This window comes from Vipera ursinii, assembly GCF_947247035.1.
Source record: "Vipera ursinii genome assembly, chromosome: 5".
NCBI classification, from domain to species: Eukaryota; Metazoa; Chordata; class Lepidosauria; order Squamata; family Viperidae; genus Vipera; species Vipera ursinii.
Genome location: NC_139518.1, coordinates 30303030 through 30324930, shown reverse-complemented (window position 1 = coordinate 30324930; position 21901 = coordinate 30303030). Strand labels below are relative to the sequence as shown.

Genomic DNA, 21901 nt, shown 5'->3' with positions numbered 1-21901 from the left:
CTACTTGTGAGTATGATAATAAAATCATATCATCAGCATAAAGCTGTTACAGTAAGTATTTAGGATCATCGGCATGTGTACCATGGTATCCTTCATTAACCCAGGCAAGTCATTGATGTATAAATTAAATAATAATGGAGCCAGGATACACCCTTGCCTTATCCCTTTATTTGTGTGAATCCTGTTAGTCAGGGCCCCATTAACCCCATACCGCACCCTCAAATCAAGCTTCTAGAAAAAAGCTGGAATGAATTAAGATTACTGTAATCAGAACAAAGTTTCTTTTGAAAGTGTCTGTTTCAACAGAATTTGCTCTAAAGAATTCTGAAGTAGGAAGATTTATTCTAGGAAATTAATTTCTAAAACATTTTTCCCAAATTGGTGTTGTTCAGTTGTATTGGTTGCATTTCCTATAACGTCTAGTCACCACAGGATTAGTTAGGTTTAGTAAGTTTCAAGAATGGTGTTTTAAAGGACCAGAACAGATGTGGCAGTAGAAATCTTGTGGTTGGATTCCTTATATTTTTGATACAGGTAGTCCTCAACTTACAACTGAAACTGGGGCCAGAATTTCTGATGTTAAGTTGTAAGTCACTTTCTTCAGTGACATTGTAACTTTGAGCAGTCACTAAACAAATGCTTGTAAATTGAAGACTACCTGTACTTTGAAACATGTGCCAAAGTACTATCCTTTCCCGCCCCCCCAAAAAACCTTACCCAAATCTGAATCAACCCAGAATTGTGAAAAGGTTCTCTTGAAGCAGGCATGTCAAACTCACATCACATGACATCACGCAACATATTGTGACTTTTTCCCCATTGCTGGCAATGGGGTGGGCGTGGTTTTAGTATGACGCATCTGGCCTGCAGGCCGGCAGTTTGACATGCCGGTCTTGAAGCAGTAAATATGCCAATCAGTCAGAAAGAGATTAAAGAATCATAAATAAATAAAAAGCATAAATAAAAAGAAGGATACAGTTGTAAATGGCAACCTTAATTGAGTTCCCTTTATGGAAGATATTGTCACTTTCATATACTTTTTACCATATGAATAAAAACTTCATGAATATGGTTGTTGCTATGTTTCTTTTAGTTCAGAAAAAGGTAGTTATCTAAACTGCCTACCAATTTGTTGGAATAATAAATAGTGCAGGTGCAAATTACCGTATTTTTCGGACCATAAGACACACTTTTTCCCCAAAAAAGTGGGGGGGAAAACGAGGTGTGTCTTATGGTCCGAAGGTAAGCGAAAACTCTTGTCTCCCATTCAGTCAATGCCGTCCATCAGCTCCATTGGAGAGATGTGATTGAATGAAGATGTGGAATTCTCTGCCCCTCCCCACGCGCGCCCATTTTCTTCCTTTTACTTCGCCGCTAAAGAAATAGTTTTTGCTAAACTAAACCTCATAGGCCAAATGCCAATAATTCTCCGGTTTCGTATTGCTGGTGACTTGCCCCAGCAAAGTCGTGAGGAGTTGTCCCTGCAGGTTTCTCGGCGAAGTTTCTCAGAAGTGATTTCCCATTTGCAAGAGTAATAATTGTTTGAAATTGCTTTGGCATCTTAGAAAACCTATTCAGGGAAAAGAAACTATTGATACCTTAAGTTTTGGCCAGCAGCTGAAGTGCGTTCAAAACCCCTGCAAGAAAGCAGCTTCTCATCCTGGCGGGGTGGGGGAAGGGCGGCAAATATGTTCTTTGTTTCTAATGCATCTTTTCTTCCTTTCCCCCCCGAGCACTTCATCCCCCCCCACATTCCTCGCCTCTCCTCCTTCCTCGGCTCTCAATGCAGCCCTGCTGCGTATACACGTGCACCAAGACACGCAACCCACTGGGTGGAGGGTGTGGGTGGGGAAGCCAGCACGCTGAGCTGCTGACCAGCCAATAGAAATGCAGGTTCCTGACGCGGCGAGGGCAGGGTGCGTAGAGAAAGAATCGTGAGGGTTGTTCTCATGCCGCGGGAGAAATGTGCGTTTGAGGAGAGCTACCGGTAATTCACACGTTTGCGAGCTCCCAGCAGAAAAGAGCAAGACGGATTCTTTCTTTCTTTCTTTCTTTCTTCCTTTCACTCTCTCTCTCTCTCTCTCTCTCTCTCCCTTCCTTCCTTCCTTTCACTCTCTCTTTCTCTCTTCCTTCCTTCCTTTTTTCCTTCCTTCCTTTCACTCTCTCTCTCAAAAAATGTGGCATTAGCAATGCCTTAGATGGAACTGAAGATAATGTCATATATGAAGATAGTGAAGAAAGCGATATAGGTGATTGTGAGCAACAGAGCTTCCTAAATTCTGACACTAGTGAGGATGAGTTTTTAGGGTTTCCAGGAAACTAGAAAAGTGCTTGAGCCTCTAAGTCTTTCCTCATTTGTTAATGGAAATGAGGATGGTTCTTAACACCACTGTTGAGTTTACGCTGTTAAACATTACAGTATTTTGCTTTATTATAATAAATATTTTAGTATACTGGTACTATTTGGTTCAGAATATATTTTTTTTCTTGTTTTCCTGCTCTAAAAACTGGGTGCGTCTTATGGTCAGGTGCGTCTTATGGTCCGAGAAATACGGTAATACATTTTACATTTACTTTAGTCCTGCATTTTTATAATTATCTCTGCATATTGTGCAATTTTCAAAAAACGTACCTGTAAATCCAGGTGCACAGATACAAGTAGTGTTAAGCCCTTCACTGTCACAAGTCCCACCATTCTGACAGCTGATGTTTACACAAGGATCTTTGTATAATTCACAGTGTTTTCCTGAGAATAATAGATGAAAAATTATTTAGTATTTCCTTGCTCTTTTTGATCAACATTCAAAAGTCTTTGTTTTTCCCTTTATTTTTTGTGTCAAACATAATATATGCACATAGGCTGCTTAAGTAGATGTATGTTGTTGTTAGTTGCAAAGTCATATCCAACCTATTGAGACCCCATGGACAACATTTCTCCAGGCCTTCCTGTACTATCTTCTGGAGTCCATTTAAGCTCACGCCTACTGCTTCAGTGACTCCATCCAGCCACCTCATTCTCTGTCATCCCCTTCTTTTCTTGCCCTCCTTCTTTCCCAGCATTAGGCTCTTCTCCAGTGAGTCCTTCCTTCTCATTAGGTGGCCAAAGTATTTGAGTTTCAATTTCAGGATCTGGCCTTCTAAAGAGCAGTCAGGGTTGATCTCCTCTAGGACTGACCAGTTTGATCACCTTGCAGTCCAAGGGACTCGCAGGAGTCTTTCCAGCACCATAGTTCAAAGACCTCAATTCTCTGGTGCTCAGCCTTTCTTATGGTCCAACTTTCACTGCCATATATTGCAACTGGGAAGACCACAGCCTTGACTATACGGACTTTTGTTGACAGAGTGATGTTTCTGCTTTTTAGTGTGCTGTCTAGATTTGCCATGGCTTACCTCTCCAGGAGCAAGCATATTTTAATTTCTTGGCTGCAGTCCCCATCTGTGGTGATCTTGGAGCCCAGGAAAATAAAATCTGTCACTACCTCCATTTCTTCCCCATCTATTTGCCAGGAATTGAGAGAGCCAAATGCCATGATCTTGGTTTTCTTAATGTTAAGTTTCAAAAGCAGATGTATACTGAATGACAAACTGCTTCTATTTGCACATTTAATTGCTACTCTCCATTTCATATAATTTTCTTTTTAGGTCAAAGAACAATCTTTCATCCTAATCAGAAAAATTCATTAATTGTGTTCCAAAGTCGAGGCAATTATCAATTTACAATTGTTAATTTAGGCCACTAGTATAATAGTCTAAGGGGAAAATGCTGTTCCATCCAAATTTGTTTAGCACTAGAGTCTGAAATATTCACAAAAAGATTTATCTGGCAAATGGTGAAATTTAAATTATGCACATATATTTATTAGGCGGGTTTACAGTAATCTATAAATTTATTTCTACTAAAATATAATATTGCTCACCTTCATACTCAGGAAGACATACACAGTCATAGCTATTGACAAGGTCTCGGCAGGTAGCTCCATTCTGACAAGGGGCTGAAAGACACTCATTATATTCCTCCTCACAGTAAAGACCATGATAACCTAAAAGCAGAACAGAAAGAAGAAGAAAAAAATATATGGTACAAATGTGTTTGCCAGAAAATGGTAGAGTTCTTCTCATAAATGAGATGAAAATTCTATTTATGAAAATGCCCAGATATAGCTTTAAATACTTCTGAATGGACATTAAAAGTTTTGGACCTTAAATAGATATTCTTGATCATTTTATATGTTAAATAGCCATAAATATATTTATCCCTTGAAGAAAAACCTCACAAGCTTTATTAGAAATCAGAGACTGTTCAGTTTCTTGTGAAATAATATTTTTGCAGAAATCATTCTTTCATTGCAATTGGCATAATGTGAAGTATGCAGAAATCATAGCAGCATCGTTTTATATTGAAATTAGTTCTCATATCAACATATAATTCAATAGAGAATGTTTAAATGTACATAAAGATTTATAGTCAAGTATTCTCATCCTTAAGGCAGATAAGGGCAGGGAACTATGAATGTAAAGTTTCCATTGTACCATTGTACGATAGGTCAATGGTCAATAGAACAAGCAGGAAAGCTATTTAACAGTTCAGAAAGTGTTACTAATGTGTTTTACCAAATTTCAGTTAGCATATAATATGCACAGCTCAGTAAACTATGCTGATTGCATATTCATAGACTGAGTTCATATATCACATTAAACCACATTGTGGTTTTTCTGCCTATGGGTTAACATGCTTTATGAAGCTAGGCACTGTAATTAATGAAACATGATTTGTGGCAAGCATTGTGTGAACCCAGACAATCATGATTTATTCAAGAAATCATAGCTAAGGAAGCTTCACTAGCATGATGTCTGAAGTAGGTCAAATTATTTTTTTAATACTAGAAACTATTTTTATTTTCCACCACATATTGGCTATGTTTACACATCACCCAAAGCATGTGAACTCAGCTGTGGTTTGTGAGATAAGTATAATTTATCCAGAGTAATAGAGTGAAGGTAATAATTGCTTAACCTAATATCATTCATAAGATATGTTTTTATTCCTATCAACACTGACCTAATATTCTCTCTTCATATATTGGAGCAACACTGACTAACCATTATAGTAGCACAATCATATCTTTATTAGTTTAGTTCAGGATTTTCTTGCTAGTTCTGTTTGTGCAGCTGACATTACAGATGAATTGTGGCTGTCATTGCACTTAATTAGATTTCAGTTCCTGGTCATTGTGTATATTTAAATGAGTAGATCTTTCATTTCTCCACACATATCATTCATGCAAGATATTTTGCAACTAAAATGTGAAACCACCACTATCAATAAATACAGTGGTATAATGTATTTTTCTTCAGTAAACATGGACTGAATTAAAATGACCCCCCCAATGCAATTGTACACAGATGTGCATAAATATCACCAATCCACTCCATTCTCCCAATTACACCTAAAAATAGATACACAATCCTATAAATTCTATTCCACAAAGCAATTTCTTTATATTAGAATATTCCCTAGAGAAACTGGGAGAGAAATTAGTAGCTCCTATAATAAAAGTAGACTCTCTGGGTACCAATATAAATATGATAAGGATGGAGGAGGAAGAGAAGTCGAATATATTAGATTTCTTTTTTTTGTACTCTTGTCCTCTTAACACAGACTTGACATAAAACCTTTTTGTATAATTAATTCAATATTAATTAGACTGTCCTGTTACAATAGATATACAGTAAAATCTTTATACTTATTATTCTCTACCACTAACATCTTATCTGAAGAAAAAAAATAATTAGCAGCCCTTTTAAGCCACCTGAACCCTCAATCTATGAGTGGAATGTTGGACTATGGGTATGCATTGCAGAACAGAATAATTTATACTTTTCATGATCATTATCTTATTAATTTCAAGTGAAATTCTGGAGAGCAAGAGAAATCTTGGGGAGAAAAGTAAATGGAGTTCCTTGTCTTAAAAATCAGCAAACATCCAAGTATTTATTTTTATAGTACAGATACAGTATAAATCTAGTAATATGATGGTGATTGGGGCAGAAGGCACTTCCAGCCTTATATATACAAATATATAAAAAGCTGCACTCTGGGCCCTTTAATAGAAACTATGTAATTCTGGAGAAGAGGAAGCAGAGAATAACTATTTAATTCTATCTTGATTTCCTATTTATGGATTAAACACTACAAAATATTCTTAATGTAAAAGGTAAAGGTAAAGGTTCCCCCACACAGGTGTGCTAGTCGTTTCCAACTCTAGGGGCCGGGGCTCATCTCCGTTTCAAAGCTGAAGAGCCAGTGCTTGTCCGAGGACGTCTCCATGGTCATATGGCCGGCATGACTAGACGCCAAAGGCGCACGGAACACAGCACAAGACATTGTGGGCTGTTCCCTGACACCACTGGATGACATCGCCAGGGCTCGTTGCCTTGGAAGAGTGAGGAAGATTCTCAGGGATGACTCACACCCTGGACGGTATCTCTTTACTCTCCTACCATCCGGTAGGAGATATAGGAATATAGCCAGCCGTACCAACAGGCTGAAGAACAGCTTTTATCCGTGGGCTGTTAGGCTTTTGAATGGGATGTAATCTTATGCAGAGTTGACTTGGGAGGCCGGTGTGTGGTGTAGTTGGTTCACATAGTGTGGTGGGATGGAGGGTTTGTTGTCACTGTGTGTTGGGGGGAGAGAGCACAGGGGGAGGCTCAGCTAATCTCAATGTACACATGTTGTACTTTGACAATAAAGGTTTATTATTATTATTATTATTATTATTATTATTATTATTATTATTATTATTATTATTATTATTATTGTTACCTTCCCACCGGCGTGGTCCCTAACCCACTGAGCCACCGCGTCCCTTATATTCTTAATGTAGTTCATATTATATCTAGCTGAATTATTTTGATTGGATCAAGATTTTGCTCTTAGAAAACTGCTACTTATTTAACAAATACTAATTTTGAATACAAGCAAGTCGGTTTTATAGAGCAATTGGACATAGATCACATGTTACATCAATAGAAATGCCTTTTTCTCTCCACCAGAGGGCGGCTTCACCCTATCTCATTTTTTTTTCAAGAAAGAAGGTCACAAAAGTATATTCCTCTGCCACAAACAAACTGAATCCTGATCTTTTGAACCCAATTGCAAAACCAATATGAAATGTAACCACAGATGAAATGCAAAGGACGTTTTTCCTCCATAAAACTTTATAGTACTGGTGTTGTTTTTAAGAAGAGTTTTAACAGAGATCTTGCAAGAGCTGTCCTAACCCTTTCCTTTGTACAATAATGTTCGCATAGACCTCTGCTTTCAATTACAACAGTACAATTCTGCCTTTGGGAGGAAAAACAGAAGTATTTGCACACATGACAGAAAGGACCCAAAATTTCTCCTCACCTTCAAGCACAGATTTATATAAAAGAGCTTAGAGACCCTGAAGAAATGAAAGAACAGGCTGTTCACAGAATATGCATGTCCCTGATCACACACAGCATGCCTTTGACTGATTGTATGGCTAGAACTATAAGTTCATTCACATTTTGCTGTTCTTTTTTTACTGGGTACACAATAACTATTGCAGGAAAACTTGGTTGACAACAAGATGGCAACAGAGCGGCTAAGGTGTGTTTGTTTAATCACTCTAGCTGTTTGAAGAGAAGGACTAGGGGAACATGATAATTGTCTCCAGGACTCCAGGACTCACTGGAGAAGAGCCTAATGCTGGGAAAGATTGAGGGCAAGAGAAGAAGGGGATGACAGAGAACGAGGTGGCTGGATGGAGTCACTGAAGCAGTAGACGTGAGCTTAAATGGACTCCAGAAGATGGTAGAAGACAGGAAGGCCTGGAGGAATGTTGTCCATAGGGTCGCGATGGGACGGACATGACTTCGCAGCTAACAACAGCTAACAACTTGAGGGCTGTCAAAGAGAAGAGGGGATTGACTTAAATTGAGGACAAGAAGTAATGAGTGGAAGCTTGTTAAAGAGAAAGTCAAACTAGAAGTAGAGAACAATTAATCATTGGAATAGCTTGTCTTCTAGAGTTGTGGATGCTCCCTGGAGGTTTTCAAAACTAGACTGGACAATCATTTGACCAGGATGGTATAAGACCTTCTGCCTTGAGCAAGGGGTTGGACAAGAAGACCTCTAACTTATCGTTTAGTCCTATTATTATACCTTCTATCTTTTACTCTAGAAGTGTAGCAAATAGGTGTTCGTAATTTTCCTAAATGGTGCTACAATTATTTGAGTGTCTATTAAAGTGAACCATTGTAATGTTGAAACAACTAAAAAGGCAATTAGTGAAGAAAGCTGAGCTCGGGGTAGACAGTTGGAAAAACTAAAGAGCTGTACTTGAGAAGGCAGGCAAGATCTGAAGAGGCTGTAGCTTGTTGGGAGAACATAGAATGAAGTTGCCCCACACAGAAGAAAGAAAGAAAGAGGTTTGGGGCTGAGAACTGCAGGTCCTATGCAAGGAAGCAGGGGTTCTAACAAGCTATTGAAGAATTTAGAAGTGGATTGGAGTTTTGCAACTGAGAATAGCTGCCATGTGGAAGTATAAAGTGGAATTCACTCTGCATAATTGTCTGCTGCTTCATTTCCTGGGAAAAGGGAGTTGATTTGCAATTTGCTAAGGGGACAAAGATAGAAGGCAAGATAATATTAGCTGTGGACGGAAAGATATATGGCAGGAGATAGCCATTCCAAGGATAGAGAGTTTGAAAAAACATAAACTCTAAGTTCAGTATGCATCCAAATACATTTTCAATAAATGTAGCACCATCCATCACAAAACTGTGGACAAGAAGCTGACTTGGTGTGCAATATGGAAACCTGAAGGAGAGCTAATCCTAAGATCCATGTAGCTTGGTTTTACACATCTTGAACCCTAAAGTAGGGAAGGTGAACTGGAGAACATGTTGCAATTTGGATTCATGGCTCCTTTCAGAAGTGTCGTAGAGACTATGGGCAGAAGGGCCTTGCCCAGCTTGACTGGAACGCAAGTTATGATTTTACCTAGAAGATGTGCCAAATTCATCTCTCACCTGGATCAGTTTACAAGCAATGCCCTACAGACCACCCAGAAACTTCTGTTGGTACGAAGTCCAATAGTTTTGTATTTACTGTACAGGGTACTTTCATTGCCATTATTGCCATATAATATTGTGGAGGTAATATGGTTCAGGGGGTGGGTGTCTACCAGAACACCTTTCCCAAATAAATTCTGCCCATTCAGTCAAAGTGAACAGAGAATGCCTAATGAGGATTCTCAAATGCCACAAAGTGCAATAGTAAATATATGGAATAGGGTGCTCTGCTCACTCCTTTGAAACAGCCTCCTCTGTGAGGCATATATATTTTCCAATTTTCATTTCCATTTTTAGATGGAAATTAGTTAAATTAGTTAAAACTGTTGTGGAAGGCAGTTAGTGGCTAATTAATTATGATTTTTCAACACAGTTCAATACGTTAATGTTTTGATGATTGTGATAATTAGGGATAATTGGATTTATCCTGTTAGGATTTTGCTTTGGTGGTATTGTTGTTGTTCTTATGTACCCAACTTAAGAGCCTTTTTAGATTGAAGAAATATATAAAATGACTAAATAAAATAAAAATGGAAGTATTTTAACACTCCCTTCTGTCCCTTTTAAGAAATCATTGAATTGTAACTGTAGGAAAATATATATCACAGTTTATTGCTGTGGTCTCATCATGCTGTATCAATTCAAAAATAACTCTCATTGAATCCAATGGGACCTACTCCACATGTAACAGTACAATCAATATAAGTGCAATTATTTCATTTCTTTCTAGCATTACTGAAATTCTGCTATGCTTAGTAGCCAAAATCATTGAAAAGCAAATCTTTTCCAGCTTTGGTGCTCATTCAGCAATAAATATGTTGTGGAAGGAAAGACCAGAAAAAGCTTTTAGTCACAATATTTAATTTCTAAACTGCTGGTTCATCAGTGAATATTCATTAGTATGGTTCTTTATGGGGTTTTTTAAGCAGCAGCTTCAAACTGTCATTGTACGTGTGTAAGTAGATGTATGCATACATATACAGTATGTATATGAAAATCCTTCAGTGAAATCATGGTAAATAATAGCCAAGTAGTTACATCCTAACACAATTCTATACATTCTATTGTCTTCTTCCTATCAAGGCTTTCTTCTTTTACATGACATGCAACAAATATTTTGCCTGCTACACACATTACAGATTTGTCAATATGTCTTACATCTTCAAAAAAGCTTCTGAATCGTTTTTCATAACTTCCCTTTAGCAAGCATTAAATAATCTTACATTGTCAGGCAATCCATCTGTCAAGCAACATTAGTGACCAAATTGGGCTTGAAGCCTAGTTAACATCTTTTCCATGCAGCAGGTAACAAATTTGTTTCAATTCACATACCAGCTTTTTCATACTACCCACTTTGCAATATGTGATTTAAAAAACCCTCAAAAGACATATCCATTTTAGTAACTTTTGTATAGGTCCTTCTATTTGTAGAAGTGTGACGTAGACATGGATATTACAAATGACATAAATGTGTAATAACAAACTATTACATAGTTATTCTGTTATCTATTATTATCTATTATCTATCTATATCTATATATCTATATCTATATCCAGTGCTTTTTTTCTAAAAAAAAGGTGCTGGAAGTCTCATCTCATTAAATCTTTTATTTATATAATTTTATTTATATATTTATTTATATAATTTAAAATTATATATTTAATTCTTAATGCATCTTTCAGGCATTCACCAAATAAAGTAGAATTTGTTGTGAGCATCTCCTTAAATACAAACAGCTCATAAGCCAGACCTACCTATATTAGCAACCACATTATTGACGGCTTGTACATACCATTTTAAAGATATGATCACATTGGTTCAAGTGAATGAGATGCTCCTATAACCCAAAATGCATGCTATTAATTCATCCATGCCAAAATAGTTATTTTTATCAGACTTAGTTCATGATGAACTTAGAACACTAAGTTCTGTTTTATCAAATTAATAGGGGTGAAAAATTGTGGAATAGCTTCCCCATGTTTATATACTGCAGGTGGGTACAATAAAGATGGATTTTTTTTGTCTACTTGGAAAATGATGTGTTGCGCTTTAATAGAGGAGGAGACAACTTTTGCATATATAATATGATATATATTGAGTTCCTTTTGGAAGGACTAGCAGTGGGAAATAACAGATGTCTAATACAAATGCATATGCTGCCTTCAACATATATGTGCTTAATTGATGGAGTCATGTTACTGACAAGATAATGAATTGCAAAGAAATTGTTATTAACACATTTTGTTTCTATTTCTTTACAACTGCTGATAAAAAATGGCCTGGCTATGTTCAAATTATACACACAAGAGAACAGGCTTAGGTGAGAGGGAAAGTGTTACAATTCAATCTATTTATGAATATGAATGAATATGTCCATAATTGCCCAGTGTATTTTAACAATGATAGAGAACTGTGCTATGAGGAGCTTACAATTTACATTTCTTATTCTTGGGGAATTAATGACAGAAAGAAAATGGATTGAAAAAAGTAGATGCAAAAGTAACATTAGATAAATATGAGAAAATATAGTTGCATATCCTTAAGTAATTTATGAAAAATGCTTAAGATTACCACTTCAGAGAGATGTACAAAATCTGCAAGAATCCAGATAACCACTAAAATAGTAGCCATGAGACACAGTTCCAGGCTGAGGGAATAAAGGAAACTATCTTTTAGAAAGCTAACTTTCACGCTCAGGGGCCATTGAGGACCACCTCCTGAGCTTGGAGCTAAGTAGGGTCAAATCTAGTTAGTGCTTGGATGGCTGACTGTCAGGAAATCTCAGAGATGTAGGTTAGATTGGGAAGTTGGGGGTGGGGGGTGGGGATGTAAGGACACCATAAAGGAGACAATGCAAACCAGTTATATACTGTTGCAAAAATAAAGGCTACCCAGATATCTCCATGAAATGAACAAGAGAGGACTTTAACTGAAGAAAAGTTTACCCTTGCTAATCCTGCATGTTCTAAAGTTAGATCGGGCCAATGTAATCATGCCCTGGCGCAAACTAACAGCCAGCACCAGCCTGCAACCCACCTAAATGCAGGGATCCGGCAACGGACAGGCACGGCCAATGTCATAATTCACAGAACCTTTAATGGGCCTCCCCCTCCCCTCAGGCCCTCTTCCTTCACACCTGCTGCTAAGCCGTGGTTCAGGCGGTCTTGCCTGCCTCCTCTGAACTTTGCTCGCAGCTGACACCGCAGCAGCAGCTGCCTTTCCGGAAGGAGAACAAAGAAAGACCCTATTGGCTTTCGAAAGCCAATAGAGGGAGTAGCACAGCTTGTGCAAAAGTTGAAAAAAATCGGTCAAAAAAAGGTGCCGGAATGCCGTTCTGAGCGTTCTATGAGAAAAAACCCTGTCTATATCTATCTATCTATATCTATATCTATATATTCGTTATATGTTATATAACTATTATATACTATATAGTTTATATTTCTGTTCACACCTGTGACAGCTGAAACCAAAGATATCATAAGTTTGATATTCTACCAGTATGATGACAGTATCAGTCACGGTGCATATGATGGATGGTTCAGATTATCCTACTTTTCCCCCAAAAATCCATTTCCTAAATGCTTTTTGAGCAATCATAGCTTCTGCAAGCAAAGGAATAAAATATGTAATGGCATGCTATTAGGGAAAGGTGCATCTTCTTTCTGTAAGCAAGGAAAATTAGTGTGTGGGGGGGTTGTTTAATTAACACAATGAATTTAAAGGGATTATAAAAAGGATTATAAAATTGATGATATCCAGTACTGATAAATCTGATTGTGAAACAAAGGCAAAGCTTCAAGGAGACAATAGGAGCTCCCCCATCTCTGATATTCTTTAATGGTGGATTAGCAAGAAAAAAATATCTGTTTTTAAAATGCCATCAAAAGGTATAATCAATATCTGAACCTGTATATATTTGCAGAGAAAAAAAATATTAACATGAATCTACAGCTTCAGCAATATTGGCCATCACAGCCATTTTTAAATCTCTTTATTCTGCAAATAAGATACTGTATGTAGTTTGTGCTCCGTTCTAATCACAGTGTTTTGTTTCTTATGCATCTACGCAGCATTAAACTTGCAGAAAAAATAATATAAGCATTGTAGCTCTGCATGACAGCATTTTTTTAAAAAAAATATTTGATTTTTACTTCTGAAAAAAAAGGTCAAATATTCTCATCGGTTTCCATTTCTGAGATGCCATTTACTTTTGCCTTCAAATAGCAGAAATAGTGCTTCTGCTTCTTACAGCTCAAAATCAAGCCATCTGTGTATGTAACAGTGAGCAGGTACCGTATAGGTCTTCATATCACTAGATGAAAATTATCTTTAGGCTATGATACGGGTGACAGTTCTGTTATACATGAAGGGTTGTTCACAGATCAAAAGGTTTTTCAAAATACCCAAAGTCTTTGAAAATACAAAAAGCTTAGAAGTTTCTCCTCTGCTTTCAAAACATAACAATACAGTATGAATTTTCTCTCAGTGTTTGCTGATGGGCTCTCCATCACTGTAATCTAACTGCTTATTATACCTGTGCACTTGTTGGCTCTTAAGGGGAAAGGAGATGGATAAGCAGGCTAACTATAGTTAAATACTATCTAAATGTTTTACACTATTTTTATTCTTCCATGTCCAAAAGCTTAGGAAATTCAGAATAATAGTAATTTTTTGTCCCATAACAAATATCTTCAAAAACGCCACTGTTCACAAGCAGATATACACAAAACCAGATTCTTTTTCATGCCTATATTGTGAATATAACTAACATGCCATTTTAATAGAAATGCAAAGTAATCTTAGTTCTAATCTAGTAGAATCATGGAAGATACTGCATATCCATATATTCAGGTGAGAACTATAAAAAAAATCAAATCACAATAGCTTTTTATAATTATTTTAATTCATGACATATCAAATAGGCCCTAGTGACAAGGCTTGGCTGCTGTGTTAATACAGATAGATGGACAAAGTGCGGACAGAATTGTTCCTCCTTTCCTGGACTTTTTCAGCATTTGGAAGATATTGGCCTCTGCTGTGTGATTCATAAAACAAGGCTAAGCTCTTAGGTTGCTTATTGTGTCTTTAGAACTGCTTGTATTGCTCAACTATAATTTCTTTAAATTTAAGATTGGTGGTATCTAGCTATTTACAATGTAGATGGGATCAGAACATGATAGTCTGGCTGGATCTTACCTAGTGCTTAGGACCAAGGTAAGAAGAACTTCTGCCTTTCCAGATGTTGCTGAACTATACCTCTCGATATTCATAATTATTACTCATACAATCCAGGGGGTTTGTAAATTCATTATTAATCAGAGGAACACAGTGATCAGCAAATATTTTTGTCTTAAAACCTCATATACATTCCTGTGCATAAATTACTGTCTCAAAGAGGCACTTTAAAAGATAGACAATGAACGTGGGTGCTTTATTTTTACAGGTGGTGAGGCACAGTAATTCAATAGTCTGAAAGAAAAATAATTAAAAATAATTCAGCTGGAAAGTAATTTATAGGGGGCTTACAGGGGTTCTCGAATGGCTTAGACCTTGCTCTAGTCACTCTTCTTCAACATGGCAACCTTCACGTCTCGATTAATGTTGGCTAAGGGATTATAACCATTTATATTCAACACATTTGGGGGATACCAGAAGACTGCCTCAATACATTAGTTTACTTAAATCCAATATCACTTAACTTGCTTTATAAGGCCAGTTCAAACACAGTAAAATTTTGCACTGTTCTCAAAATATATTTCAATAAATAGGTTTTATCCCCCTACTATATTTGCTTTCAATGATCCAAGATTAAAAGTACAATGAATCACTAAAGCTATGAGAGTGCATGGGAAACATTTGGTTAGAACTCTTTTGGGTTTTTTGCACTTTGTAAAGCCTGAAAGGAAAATGGAAAGTCCAATGTCAATTCAGAAAATAGGGTTTTCACGTTATGCAAAATAACTAGAAAGCTTTAAACTACAACTTCTGACTCAATATACAGCAGGAAAAAACATTCCTACTGCAAACTACGTGTATCAGTTTAATTGTTACTAAACAATGATTTATTGCTAAGATTACTTTACCTTCAATGTACTTCTTTGTGAAATAAGTTCAGCTGTAAAATGGTTAAAAATACCTAACCTATAAATATAAAATTGGAAACTGCTCCTGAGCTTACATTGACATACATGTTAATGTATATTAATGTAATATTTGTTATTCACTTGACACCACATCCTTAGAAAAATAATCTAATGGTATTTTTACCCAATAAGTTATAAGAGACTAGTTTGCACATAAAACTAAGTCATAATGAATGGGCTCACACATCATGCTATGTTAAAAACAAACAAATGAAATGACAGCATAGCATTATTCACAAAACATCACAATTCTCTGGTGTTTTGAGTTATGCTATATGGATAAGAGATAGTTGAGAGCTATAGCAGTAAAACATCTAAATTTAACATTGTTTGGTCAAAAGCATACACTGCAGTGGTTTCCCAAAAGGCCCCTTATTCAAAGTTCAAAGTGTAAGGGGAATAAAAAGAAAGATGGCAAAATAAAATGTAATCCTTCTCTTCCTTCTCTATTATGCCTATGGAAAAATTATGTATTTAGTGAAATATCAAAAACTCTGCTGGGCTGTTGAGCAATCAACCGGTCCCAACACCAGTTTTCATATAGCATGTTTCTAAATAGTAGCTATTCATTGGTTTGTTGACATTCCTATCCCTGCGAGCAGAGTTCTTATAGGCTAGATAAGGAAGTATGTTGTCTCCCTCTCATTTGTGGGGGAAGATGTTTTAAGTCATGAAAACACTGAAAACAAGATTCACATTTAAGAGACTTCTGGTTTGCTGCCGCAGCCACTACAAATATCTGGAAGGCGAGCTCCATCTTCCACATCCGATTCTGCATCACTGGGGGATCCTGGAAGGGGTTGAAAGTTGCCCTGTAGGGGCGACCAGCAAGGAAGGGATCCCTGGTTGATTGCAGGAGGGCGGTAGCCCTTCTGCTCAATCCGGGGCAGCCCTCCAAGCTGGTGGATGGAAGACTAGCCATAGCAATATGGCTCATCAATAGGCTGCTGACAGCCGGTCAAATTTACCATCAGGCACCTACAAAGCAGCATGAATGAGACTGGGTGAGATTTACCTCTCTTCAATCCTACTTATTTTTTCCACCTGTATAAGCTGCCCAAAATATTTTTCCCTGTAAGAGAAGGAAGGGAGATTCTATCCCACCCTCTAAAAACAGCAGCAACTGACTATCCAGGGGAGTTTAAAATAATTCAAAAATAACCTGATTCTAACTGGAGCTTTATCCTTCTAAATTCTGTGGACTAGAATATTTTTTATTCTTATTGAAGATTTGGGTTTCTACCTACAAAAAAGAAGTAAAATTGCAAAAAGGATTATAAAAATTTCGGACTTAAAAAAACAAACCCTAAATGGTATGGGTGACATCTTGTGGCTAAACCTGATATTGCAGTTTGTTACTGTCTAAAAGAGACCTGGCTCGATGCCCAGACTATAGATAAGACTTTTGCAACCTTGACAGATATCAGCTGAGAGAAGCACAGCTGTGTTCTATACTCAGTGACAAAATTATTTTCATTCTCTGATTGTAAAGCTTTTAATTTAACACTTTACTAAGAGAACATGGATGAAGATCAGGAACAGATTCTGTTTAAGTTGAAAGCTATTTATGAAACTATTCTTACAGCTACTGATAAAACAAGAAGCTACAGTAAAGAACAAGATGTCAGCCCAGATATACGAACCCAAACTTTGATTACAACTAAAAGAATCAACTACACAGAATTTAATAGAAGAAGTGGAACAATTAAATACTATGATAGAAGATTCAATTGGTCAACAAACACAGTTAATGGAAAACCCAGAAAAGAGATGACAACATGAAAAAAGGAAAAGTTTTTCTATATAAACCAGAAGAAACCTATATAAACAAGAAGAAGAACAGACTGAAGGGAAGATAAATATTTCAGGATAACTACGCTGAAATGGAAAAGTAATAGTCCTTCCAAAAAAAGTGGCAACCAGATGGCCTTTTCTACTTCTACTTCAAACAATATATATAACACAGGAGATCTATTGGATGACTTAAAAGTACGGACATGGAAGGCAAGTTGGCAAAGAAAGAAAGCTAGAATAAGGCTGAAGAAAATTGGGGTTTTGACTTATTAGTGAGAATTAAAATAGAACATACTCAAACAGCCAAGATGAGTACTTTGAATACTAGATTTTGTTATGAGCTGAGATAAAGATCTTTTAAAACTTGGAAGTATAAATATTAAAAGTTAAACTTGAATATTGATTTGCTTATAAAGGAAGTATTTAATGTTGAAATAAGTGAAAAATTTGGTTACTAAATTTAAGACATTTGGAAATTAATAGAAAATAAGAACATTATACTGTAGTAATTAGTAGATGTAAGATGGTGAGAAATAGAATATATTTAAATAGATAAGAAGTGTATTTTGAATATTAGATTTTGTGATGAATTGCAAAAAAGGGAATTGTGGTCACTTAAAACTTGGAAATTACAAATATTAAATGTTAAACTTAAATATTAATGGGAAACTAAAAATTGGGAAAAATTAGGACATTGATTGTCTATAAAGATTGGATGTTAAAATAACCAGGATATGTATAAACTAAAAATTATTGATAAATGTAAAAAAGTTATTTCTATATAATTGATAAAATAAGAATTGTATTAGTTTAAACATGAGACAGGAAAACAGAGGAAATACTCAATGTAGTAGTTTGAGACTTGTACTACTCAGCTGCCATGTTGCTTTTTAAATATTTAAATGCAAAATTAGAAAATCAATAAAACTTTTTTTAAAAAAAAGATTCACATTTAAAAACTTTAAAAAATATCAATGAAATTCTTCAATATTTGAAGGCCTGTAAGCAGGGCTTTTTTCTCATAGAACGCTCAGAACGGAGTTCCGGCACCTTTTTTGGATGGAACCTTGTAGGGTAGGCAAGGCGGGTTATATGACGTGTGAGTTCCGGCACCTTTTTCTTTTACAAAAAAAGCACTGCCTGTAAGAATGTATAGTACTTTTCCCTAACAGATGAACAAAAGAGGATGAATTAGCCTCATAATTCTTTTATATATTCTGAAATAAGGACACCTCTGAAATTTCAGTGGTAATCTTTCACCAAAGACTTTTTTGCCATATGAACAAACTTAAGAATAAATTTTTAAAAAGGAAACAAAATATTCAAAATTTTGAAACTCTTTGCCTTAAGAGGCAAAGGTAAGGTAAATAGCAATATTCTAAACTGAACTTAAAACATAATTAGGGATATTTTAATAGTAAGTGAGAAATGGTACCAGTTCATGGTCCCTGATAACAGCCTATTTTGAAGTAACTGAAATGTCCAGATTATTTCCAAAGACAATCCTACATTACAGCTCATTACAATACTTAACAATTAGACATCACATAATGGACAGGATGAATATAAAGCTCTTCCAGATGGGCCCATTGATGATTATTATGAACACTTCATCACTATAATCAGCCCATTTTAAATTTCTCTTTTGTTTGGTTTTTCCGAGTGACATAATAGGGAGAAAAAGATCAGTAATTCAGCAAAAAATGTAGATAACATACAATGATGCAAACACATTATTGGTAGCAAGTATCCAACAATGTTCTATAGTTAAACATTGTTTAAAATGCTTTCCTCTACCTATCTGCTCATTTTTCCCATCTGGAATAGAAGAAGGCTTTCCCTTGGTATGTAGTATGTAACAGTCTGCAAACATATATTTTACTCTATTTCACTAGTTCACATCACTATTCTGAGAAAGAAAAAGAGCCTCATGAAACAATTGGCAGCTTGCTTGCAGATAATGTCCAAACAATTACTTTGTAGGGGTAGTAATTCCTTTACACATTAATCTGCTTTAACTGTCCTTATGAATCAAGCTATAACAGCTTTTATTGTAAATTACAGTGTCAAGTGCCTTACAAGGGAGCAAACCTCACACAGACTTTTATGAGTTTAATGACAAGAAGTAGGGGTGAAAGACAGAATCTTGAGGGTTGAAATAGAACCCTCCAGTTAGTGAGTTCATTAAAGCAAGGCCTCTTCTAAAGCTTCTGAATTTCTTTCTCCCAGTCTGCTGGCACAAGGGGCTATGAGTCTATTTCTTTTATAAACCAGCAATGATTTCTTCTGTTAATTGTTTGAGTCCAGATATACTCCTCCTTTTCTCAATGTCAGCACAATATTTATAGAATTTCTGGTTGCAGTTCTGAACAAAGCCAATGAATAGGAACATTTTGATGTTTCTAGATTTCAAATCTAATTCTGTCTTTAAAGGGACGTGTCTAAGTGTACAGAATGCTCATGGCCTTGCTTGCAATAATCTGTTTAGAAAACTGAATGCAGAGGCTGGCAATAGAAGAGAAATTGAGAAAGGTAGGACAAATTAAGGGGGATGCTGAGTAAATGCTAAAGAGAATGCTACAAGATGAGAGGAATTTTATGTTTGAATGTAGCCTAAGTTATCAGAAATTAGATAAAAAGCTAAATAAAGTTAGCTTGCACTAAAATTCAATGAGGTTCAACTAGTTATATCAGGATCCAACTATCATGCTAAATTACTTGTTCATAAAACCTACAGGTCCATGGATTTTATGTAAGGCAAAGATAATACAAAATGTGATTAAATTTTCTGTGAACATAATTTAATGTACATCTGTGATCACTTGATTCAGGTGTTTTTAACTCCTTTGACAAATAAAGCTTGCCTACAGTTATAAATAAATCTTTCAGACAAAGAATATACCATACTGAGAGTAATTTGCATGTCCAAGTGCTCAATCTATTTCTTTCATTAAACCCAGACTGAATAAATGTTATCGAAGTTAATAGACAATAACAGCTTGTCAGCACGCATATATTAAAACAGGAAAATAAAAATATTTTTAATTAGATATTGCTAACAGCAAAGAAGATATGAAAGAAAATGACAAGGACTTACATACCCGGAATACAGAGACATTTATAACTTGTTCCAACACTGCGACAACTGCCATGAGCACAAGGATTCAGAGCACAGAAGTCAATCAGGTGGGCACAGGTAGGTCCTGTAAAACCTGGACTGCAGCTGCAAGAATAGGAGAATCGATCTGGATAACAGGTCCCATTGTTCTGACAAGGAAATGAAGCACAATAATCGACTTTGTCTGCACAAGTTGGTCCCAGGAATCCTAAAAAGATACAAATGGACCTGATTTGTAGGCGGTCTCCAAATTCCAAGCAATTATTTGTCAGGTGCAAATAATCAGGAACAGCAGTTGAATTCAAAGCACTAAATGTTTATTCTTGCCATCTATACACAAGAACCTGAGCAACTAGCAGCCCAAGCTAAATTAGTGTTAGATAAGAGTCAATAGAATTCGGGGGGGGGGGAATTCAGAACTCTTGTGGCTGTGCAATGATGCCAAACTAATTACAAGTTTAACCCCACTCTCCAGCTAAACCTGCTCATCTCCTACGTCATTTGTCTTACAGATATTTAAGCAGAATGTTCTGAATAAAATTTATCTTAAAACACAAACTGATACACATTGCGATACTAATATTTGGCACTATGGATTGATATTATATTGCTGAACACCCAAAATATTTTGTACCTCTGGTAAAGAAAGATTTTTTTGGAAATATGTCATACCATATTGTTCTATGGTCATGAGAAATACATACATGAAAGCAACAATCAGTTAAATTCATACCATTCCACTGTTTCTTAATGTTATAAAATAAGTTTACCATTTCATATCAAGACGAGCTAAGAGTAGTTGACACAAGTTATAGTAGAAATGGTAACGAAGAATTTTTTCATTTAAACCAGATGCTAGTTGTTTGAAATAATGAGATGGTCAAACAGTAATAAGCAAAAATAAATTGTAATATTCAGCTGCCTTAACAGGTTATAAATTCGTAGTTACTACATCATCTAAATGGAATATCCTTTACATATTTAATTCCTGCAGGGAATTCTGGGAAATTTTTGGACCTGGTTTGATTAAGCACCAGAGGATTTTAGAAGTTAGGGAAATATGAAGTGGATGATTAGCCATCTTGATATGGGAAAATAGATTAAAAGGACTGGAGTGACATGAAGAATAACATGCACATAGGTAGAACACATCCCCACCTTCTCTATATAAAATTATATAGGAGTATTATAAATTCTAGGGAAATCCTCAAGTTATCCTTTATAGCAGCATACGTCTGCTACCACAAACAACATTCTGCAAAGAATCAAAACCAGTGATAGTCCCAGATATATTTCTTCCTTCTAACTCCCTTTTAATCTATTAATTGTTCCATACAGTGCCTCAACCATATTTATTATGGTTTGTGCCATCAGTTGTATGATAGGCCGAAAACAATTTTAAAACATAAGTTAGGTTCAAAGCTTCAGTCTCAGTCAGCTGGAAAGTGACACAGAATGATGAAAGTCAAAAAAGAAAGCTGAATGAAATCCAGCTATTCTCATCAATATGTTATACAGTTGAAAAAAGTACTCAACAGGAATTACAGAAATCTGTAAGCAGGAGTTGCTTAATATGAAACATGGATTATTTATCATACTATTTTAGTATCCCTCTGTATCTTTTCTAATTTAATTGCTTCAAAATTTTACTTTCCACTTTTCCTCTGGCTCAAAATAGTGGCTTATAACCTAATGATCTTAGGTTTATGATATACATTTTTCATGCTCTAAGAATGCTCTTGT

At 36.0% G+C, this 21901-nt stretch overlaps 1 protein-coding gene across 2 annotated transcripts in view; it reads right to left on the bottom strand.

Annotated features, from left to right (window-relative positions):
• The window catches only part of DNER (delta/notch like EGF repeat containing), a gene marked incomplete at both ends in the record, with an annotated part of 120718 nt that overhangs the window by 7156 nt on the left and 91661 nt on the right, over nucleotides 1–21901 (bottom strand). For both annotated transcript variants that reach the window (XM_083363165.1, XM_083363166.1), the window contains 3 exons: nucleotides 2633–2746; nucleotides 3918–4040; nucleotides 20142–20366. In XM_083363165.1, coding sequence (XP_083219291.1) covers nucleotides 2633–2746; nucleotides 3918–4040; nucleotides 20142–20366 — 462 coding nt within the window. The remainder of the gene's footprint in view (nucleotides 1–2632; nucleotides 2747–3917; nucleotides 4041–20141; nucleotides 20367–21901) is intronic.